Source organism: Mus caroli, unplaced genomic scaffold (genome assembly GCF_978045245.1).
Source record: "Mus caroli unplaced genomic scaffold, Mus_caroli_1 scaffold_1, whole genome shotgun sequence".
Classification (NCBI taxonomy): Eukaryota; Metazoa; Chordata; class Mammalia; order Rodentia; family Muridae; genus Mus; species Mus caroli.
This window is the reverse complement of record NW_028227256.1, coordinates 50,549,807-50,558,241: the sequence shown is the minus strand read 5'-3', so window position 1 is coordinate 50,558,241 and position 8,435 is coordinate 50,549,807. Positions and strand designations below refer to the sequence as shown.

At 41.8% G+C, this 8,435-nt stretch overlaps 1 protein-coding gene across 2 annotated transcripts in view; it reads left to right on the top strand.

Moving 5' to 3' along the window:
* Positions 1-548: 548 nt before the first annotated feature.
* Positions 549-8,435, top strand: part of LOC110288425 (dynein axonemal heavy chain 7-like) — a 356,931-nt gene continuing 349,044 nt past the window's right edge. The window contains exon 1 of one of the 2 annotated variants that reach the window (XM_085837237.1): positions 549-912. In XM_085837237.1, coding sequence (XP_085693363.1) covers positions 667-912 — 246 coding nt within the window. In that variant the 5' untranslated portion in view covers positions 549-666. The remainder of the gene's footprint in view (positions 913-8,435) is intronic. The other variant, XM_085837233.1, reaches the window with a different exon arrangement.

Below are 8,435 nucleotides of genomic sequence, written 5' to 3'. Positions count from 1 at the left end.
TGACTCACAGTACTGTTTCTATTATTTATGAACAAGTGCCTGACGGTCACCCAAGCCTATGCCTGAGGGACTGTCTTGGCACAGCTTCGTTCATGTAGTCAATCACGCGTGGATTTAAATGAATTTCCGAAGGCTCACTTTCTAGTGTGTTAGGGAAGTCAACAGAACTGAACGCTGGATAAGGAGCACGTTTACAGGCTTCAGTCTTGAGTGCCTTGTCATTATTCTATTTGCCTACATTAGCAATGAAATCTGCAGAAAAAGCCGAATGAAGGCGTAAGGCAGAGAACCACGCCCACGCAGACTCCGTGAAAGGTGCAGTAACTTGAGGGCCCACTTAGCCATCAAGGGGTCTTCGCTCCTCACAGTTGCCTGCCACCCTTCGCAAAGTGGGGGTGAGGGCTGTGTTGGAAGCCACCTAGGCCTCAGAGAGCCACCCTGCTCGACCTCTCAGAAAGTTCTGCACCTCATCTCGCAGATGCAGACGACCGACCGGAAGTGGAATCCGCCAGTTTGTTGCTTAGCAACGAATCGATCACGGCCGTTAAAGCTCTCAGCTCAGAGAGCCGAGAGCTGTCCAGTGGCGAACAACTCTTGTCTCCAGGTCCCGAGTCCCGCAGCAAGCGATCCCTGCCGGCGTTGCCTGGCCCGCAAGTCCTTGACGCCATGAGCAGCAAGAAGGTGAGAGCTGGGCCTCCAGGGTCGGTCCCGGGGGCCAGGCACGCAGGAGCAGTGCGGACTGCGCCTTCGGGGAACCTCGACTCCAGTACCACCCTGGCGTTGAGCTTTTCCCTCCAGTTTCCTTCCCAACCGATGGACCTCGTTGTTGTTGTAGCAACGGGACACAAAACTCTCGGGATGCGCCAGCTGTGGAAACTGGCTCCACAGCGACCCCAGCTGCACACAGGGAGTGTTTGGGTGGGAGGAGGGTGGGCAGTTTTGATGCCAGTTCAACCCAAATAAAAAGTTGATTCTCAATCTGAAAATTGTACTCAGCTTTTAAGATTTTTCATTCCTTCATAGTGGTTTCTCTTATAAATTGAGTTTGTTGTGAAAATGGCTGCAAAAGATGATGTGGGGGTTGGGGAGATGGCTTAGTGCGTAAGAGCTTGATGTGAAGCCATGAAGACATAGACTCAAATCCCCAGCACCCACTTCAAGGCCCAGTGTGACTGAGCTTCCCTATAACCCCAGCTCTGTGAGGGGTAGAGACAGGAGGATTGCTGCAACTTCCCATCCAACCCCTTAGTATCTGGTTCAGTGAGAGAGCCTGTCTCAAAGTAGTAAGTCAGTGAGTGATTCACTGGCTTCTGTGCAGAGGCAGGGGCACCTTATACAAAACATGGACATATCACACACGCACGCACATGCACGGTCACCGGCATACATACTCTCTCACAGGGGAGAGTAGTTTACAATCTTGTGCTATTCAGGTTTTGTGACAAAACAGAGCAAAGCAACTCAGAGAGAAAATTCTTATTTTGTCTCATGGCTTGAGAGGTCACTGGGTTCTGGGTGTTTCTGGGCGCTGTACTGAAGTCTATATCAAGGCAGGGAGGAGGGCATGGCAGAGAGCACTGGGGAAGAGGCTAGAGAAAGAGCAACAGTTGAAAGCACAGCCCCAATAGCCCACATTCTTCAGCGGGACTTTACTCTCAATGGCCCATTCCCACAAACTTACATTAATTTATGGGTAAAAGTAGCATTTTCATCATCAGTTTGTGTCACCCCTCGACACAAGAGCTCCTTGGAAAGACATGTCTTATCTATCCTGTTATAGCTATAGTTATAGATTATATAGGTTATAGAGTACTAGCAGAGGATGTCAAGCCTGCTAACCAAGTAAGCAGTAGTTATCTATATGCTGGAGAACGTTTTCAGTTTTTTTTGCAATCCACATATTAATTGAGAACTAAGAGACAGGTGTTTTGTGTCATATATCTAAGTGTAATTAACAATGACCAGTACACGAGCAAATGAGGAAAGAATCTCCCCAAATTACAGATACATGTAACAGGAAAAAACACAACAAAAACCACCCGAGCAATCACTAGACCTCCCTGTGTGATTCTTAACAAAATCACAGCTCGTTACCATCTATACTCATTTGCTTGATGTCCAAGTAAGTCTTTGGCCCAATCATGCAACCACAGTCTGTACTGTCAAAATCTAAAATACTTCTTTTATTAACTGTACAGTGGTTTTCCTGGAAAGGTATTTTTATTAATTCCTTTCACCTATCCAGCTTTAGCTAGGAAGCAGCCACTAAGTCGTCATTGGAAGTCAAGTTTGCTTCACTTTATAAGATGATACTGGGACCCAACCCCCCTGGTCTCCCAACAACCCCCAGAAGGGCCATGGTTTATAGAAGAAATCTTGGAATTACCAAGAATGCTCATTATGAAGCCACCTGGGAGTCTTGCCACTTCCTAGGTATTGCTTTAAGCAGCAGAGGGCTCTCTCCTACTGCTTTGGTTGATTTTGCAATTTTAAAACTCATCTTGATCCTTCTATGCTAATTTAAGAGTACAGTTTTCCTTTTGAAAAGATGAAAGTTCTATACTTTAATCTAAAACAAATAAAATGGATTAAATTTTCTGAAATTCCATTTTCACGTGACATTTACCTACGTCTTCACTCCATTTGAAGCAGTGAGCAGGTGGCAAAACTGTATTTACTGAGGGGGTTTAACATAGTCCTCTCATTAGTGGAAGGTTGAGAGGGACGTGGCATTTTTCAGAGATAGCTGCCTGGGTTTTTCTCTTTTTTTTTTTTTTCCTTTTTTTTTTCCACTGTTTTTTTTTATTACATATTTTCCTCAATTACATTTCCAATGCTATCCCAAAAGTCCCCCATAGCGCCCCCCACTTCCCTACCCTCCCATTCCCATTCTTTTGGCCCTGGCATTCCCCTATATTGGGGCATATAAAGTTTGCAAGTCCAATGGGCCTCTCTTTCCAGTGATGGCCGACTAGGCCATCTTTCGATACATATGCAGCTAGAGACAAGAGCTCCAGGGTACTGGTTAGTTCATCATGTTGTTCCAACTATAGGGTGCAGATCCCTTTAGCTCCTTGGGTACTTTCTCTAGCTTCTCCATTGGGAGCCCTGTGATCCATCCAATAGCTGACTGTGAGCATCCACTCCTGTGTTTGCTAGGCCCCTGCATAGTCTCACAAGAGACAGCTATCTTTGGGTCCTTTCAGCAAAATCTTGCTAGTGTATGCAATGGTGTCAGCGTTTAGAAGCTGATTATGGGATGGATCCCTGGATACGGCAGTCTCTAGATGGTCCATCCTTTCATCACAGCTCCGAACTTTGTCTCTGTAACTCCTTCCCTGGGTGTTTTGTTCCCAATTCTAAGAAGGGGCACAGTGTCCACATTTTGGTCTTCATTCTTCTTGAGTTTCATGCGTTTAGCAAATTGTATCTTATATCTTGGGTATCCTAAGTTTTGGGCTAATATCCACTTATCAGTGAATACATATTGTGTGAGTTCCTTTGTGATTGTGTTACCTCACTCAAGATGATGCCCTCCAGGTCCATCCATTTGGCTAGGAATTTCATAAATTCATTCTTTTTAATAGCAGAGTAGTACTCCATTGTGTAAATGTACCATAATTTCTGTATCCATTCGTCTGTTGAGGGACATCTGGGTTCTTTCCAGCTTCTGGCTATTATAAATAGGGCTGCTATGAACATAGTGGAGCATGTGTCCTTCTTACCGGTTGGGACATCTTCTGGATATATGCCCAGAAGAGGTATTGCTGGATCCTCCGGTAGTACTATGTCCAATTTTCTGAGGAACCGCCAGACTGATTTCCAGAGTGGTTGTACAATCTTGCAATCCCACCAACAATGGAGAAGTGTTCCTCTTTCTCCACATCCTCGCCAGCATCTGATGTCACCTGAATTTCTGATCTTAGCCATTCTGACTGGTGTGAGGTGGAATCTCAGGGTTGTTTTGATTTGCATTTCCCTGATGATTAAGGATGTTGAACATTTTTTCAGGTGCTTCTCTGCCATTCGGTATTCCTCAGGTGAGAATTCTTTGTTCAGTTCTGAGCCCCATTTTTTAATGGGGTTATTTGACTTTCTGGAGTCCACCTTCTTGAGTTCTTTATATATATTGGATATTAGTCCCTTGTCTGATTTAGGATAGGTGAAGATCCTTTTCCAATCTGTTGGTGGTTTTTTTTGTCTTATTGATGGTGTCTTTAGCCTTGCAGAAGCTTTGTAGTTTCATGAGGTCCCATTTGTCAATTCTCGATCTTACAGCACAAGCCATTACTGTTCTATTCAGGAATTTTTCCCCTGTGCCCATATCTTCAAGGCTTTTCCCCACTTTCTCCTCTATAAGTTTCAGTGTCTCTGGTTTTATGTGAAGTTCCTTGATCCACTTAGACTTGACCTTAGTACAAGGCGATAGGAATGGATCGATTCGCATTCTTCTACATGTTAACAACCAGTTGTGCCAGCACCATTTGTTGAAAATGCTGTCTTTCTTCCACTGGATGTTTTTAGCTCCCTTGTCGAAGATCAAGTGACCGTAGGTGTGTGGGTTCATTTCTGGGTCTTCAATTCTATTCCATTGGTCTATTTGTCTGTCACTATACCAGTACCATGCAGTTTTTTATCACAATTGCTCTGTAGTAGAGCTTTAGGTCCGGCATGGTGATTCCACCAGAGGTTCTTTTATCCTTGAGAAGAGTTTTTGCTATTCTAGGTTTTTTGTTATTCCAGATGAATTTGCAGATTGCACTTTCTAATTCGTTGAAGAATTGATTTGGAATTTTGATGGGGATTGCATTGAATCTGTAGATTGCTTTTGGCAAGATAGCCATTTTTACAATGTTGATCCTGCCAATCCATGAGCATGGGAGATCTTTCCATCTTCTGAGATCTTCTATAATTTCTTTCTTCAGAGACTTGAAGTTTTTATTATACAGATCTTTCACTTCCTTAGAGTCACGCCAAGATATTTTATATTATTTGTGACTATTGAGAAGGGTGTTGTTTCCCTAATTTCTTTCTCAGCCTGTTTATTCTTTGTGTAGAGAAAGGCCATTGATTTGTTTGAGTTAATTTTATATCCAGCTACTTCACCGAAGCTGTTTATCAGGCTTAGGAGTTCTCTGGTGGAATTTTTAGGGTCACTTATATATACTATCATATCATCTGCAAAGAGTGATATTTTGACTTCATCTTTTCCAATTTGTATCCATTTGATCTCCTTTTGTTGTCGAATTGCTCTGGCTAGGACTTCAAGTACAATGTTGAATAGGTATGGAGAAAGTGGACAGCCTTGTCTAGTCCCTGATTTTAGAGGGATTGCTTCAAGCTTCTCACCATTTACTTTGATGTTGGCTACTGGTTTGCTGTAGATTGCTTTTATCATGTTTAGGTATGGGCCTTGAATTCCTGATCTTTCCAAGACTTTTATCATGAATGGGTGTTGGATCTTGTCAAATGCTTTTTCCGCATCTAACGAGATGACCATGTGGTTTTTGTCTTTGAGTTTGTTTATATACTGGATTACGTTGATGGATTTCCGTATATTGAACCATCCCTGCATCCCTGGGATGAAACCTACTTGGTCAGGATGGATGATTGTTTTGATGTGTTCTTGGATTCGGTTAGCAAGAACTTTATTGAGGATTTTTGCATCAATATTCATAAGGGATATTGGTCTGAAGTTTTCTATCTTTGTTGGGTCTTTTTGTGGTTTAGGTATCAGAGTAATTGTGGCTTCATAGAATGAGTTGGGTAGAGTACCTTCTGTTTCTATTTTGTGGAATAGTTTGTGAAGAACTGGGATTAGATCTTCTTTGAAGGTCTGATAGAACTCTGCACTAAACCCATCTGGTCCTGGGCTTTTTTTGGTTGGGAGACTATTAATGACTGCTTCTATTTCTTTGGGGGATATAGGGTTGTTTAGATCATTAACCTGATCTTGGTTCAACTTTGGTACCTGGTATCTGTCTAGGAACTTCTCCATTTCATCCAGGTTCTCCAATTTTGTTGAGTATGGCCTTTGGTAGAAGGATCTGATGGTGTTTTGGATGTCTTCAGGATCTGTTGTTATGTCTCCTTTTTCATTTCTGATTTTGTTAATTAGAATACTTTCCCTGTGCCCTCTAGTTAGTCTGGCTAAGGGTTTATCTATCTTGTTGATTTTCTCAAAGAACCAGCTCCTTGATTGGTTGATTCTTTGAATAGTTCTTCTTGTTTCCACTTGATTGATTTCGCCCCTGAGTTTGATTATTTCCTGCCGTCTACTCCTCTTGGGTGAATTTGCTTCCTTTTGTTCTAGTGCTTTTAGGTGTGTTGTCAAGCTGCTAATGTGTGCTCTTTCTAGTTTCTTTTTGGAGGCACTCAGAGCTATGAGTTTTCCTCTTAGAAATGCTTTCATTGCGTCCCATAAGTTTGGGTATGTTGTGGCTTCATTTTCATTGAACTCTAAAAAGTCCTTGATTTCTTTCTTTATTCCTTCCTTGACCAAGGTATCATTGAGAAGAGTGTTGTTCAGTTTCCACGTGAATGTTGGCTTTCTATTATTTATTTTGTTATTGATGATCAGCCTTAGTCCATGGTGATCTGATAGGATGCATGGGACAATTTCAATGTTTTTGTATCTGTTGAGTCCTGTTTTGTGCCCAATTACGTGGTCAATTTTGGAGAAGGTACCATGAGGTGCTGAGAAGAAGGTGTATCCTTTTGTTTTAGGGTAAAATGTTCTGTAGATATCTGCCAGATCCATTTGATCCATAACTTCTGTTAGTTTCACTGTGTCCCTGTTTAGTTTCTGTTTCCATGATCTGTCCATTGGTGAAAGTGGTGTGTTGAAGTCTCCCACTATTATTGTATGAGGTGCAATGTGTGCTTTGAGATTTACTAAAGTTTCTTTAATGAATGAGGCTGCCTTTGTATTTGGAGCATAGATATTCAGGATTGATAGTTCCTCTTGGAGGATTTTACCTTTGATGAGTATGAAGTGCCCCTCCCTGTCTTTTTTGATGACTTTGGGTTGGAAGTCAATCTTATCTGATATTAGAATGGCTACTCCAGCTTGTTTCTTCAGACCATTTGCTTGGGAAATTGTTTTCCAGCCTTTCATTCTGAGGTAGTGTCTATCTTTTTCTCTGAGATGAGTTTCCTGTAAGCAGCAAAATGTTGGGTCTTGATTGGGTAGCCAGTTTGTTAGTCTATGTCTTTTTATCGGGGAGTTGAGTCCATTGATATTAAGAGATATTAAGGAAAAGTAATTGTTGCTTCCTGTTATTTTTGTTGTTAAAGTTGGCATTCTGTTCTTGTGGCTGTCTTCTTTTCGGTTTCTTGAGGGATTACCTTCTTGTTGTTTCTAGGGCGTGGTTCCTGTCCTTGTATTCGTTTTTTTCTATTATCCTTTGAAGGGCTGGATTCGTGGAGAGATAATGTGTGAATTTGGTTTTGTCGTGGAATACTTTGGTTTCTCCATCTATGTTAATTGAGAGTTTGGCTGGGTATAGTAGCCTGGGCTGGAATTTGTGTTCTTTTAATGTCTGTATAACATCTGTCCAGGATCTTCTGGCTTTCATAGTCTCTGGTGAAAAATCTGGTGTAATTCTGATAGGCTTGCCTTTATATGTTACTTGGCCTTTTTCTCTTACTGCTTTTAGTATTCTATCTTTATTTAGTGCATTTGTTGTTCTGATTATTATGTGTCGGGAGGTATTTCTTTTCTGGTCCAGCCTATTTGGAGTTCTGTAGGCTTCTTGTATGTTCATGGGCATCTCTTTCTTTAGATTTGGGAAGTTTTCTTCTATAATTTTGTTGAAGATGTTTGCTGGTCCTTTGAGTTGAAAATCTTCATTTTCATCCACTCCTATTATCCGTAGGTTTGGTCTTCTCATTGTGTCCTGTATTTCTTGGATGTTTTGAGTTAGGATCTTTTTGCATTTTCCATTTTCCTTGATTGTTGTGCCGATGTTCTCTATGGAATCTTCTGCACCTGAGATTCTCTCTTCCATCTCTTGTATTCTGTTGCTGATGCTTGCATCTATGGTTCCAGATTTCTTTCCTAGGGTTTCTATCTCCAGTGTTGCCTCATTTTGGGTTTTCTTTATTGTGTCTACTTCCCTTTTTAGGTCTAGTATGGTTTTGTTCATTTCCATCATCTGATTGGATGTGTTTTCCTGTTTCTCTTTAAGGACTTCTACCAGTTTGGTTGTGTTTTCCTGTTTTTCTTTAAGGACTTGTAACTCTTTAGCCATGTTCTCCTGTAGTTCTTTAAAGTCCTTCTTGATGTCCTCTACCATCATCATGAGATATGCTTTTAAATCCAGGTCTAGTTTTTCAGGTGTGTTGGGGTGCCCTGGACTGGGCGAAGTGGGAGTGCTGGGTCCTGATGATGGTGAGTGGTCTTGGTTTCTGTTAGTAAGATTCTTACCTTTACC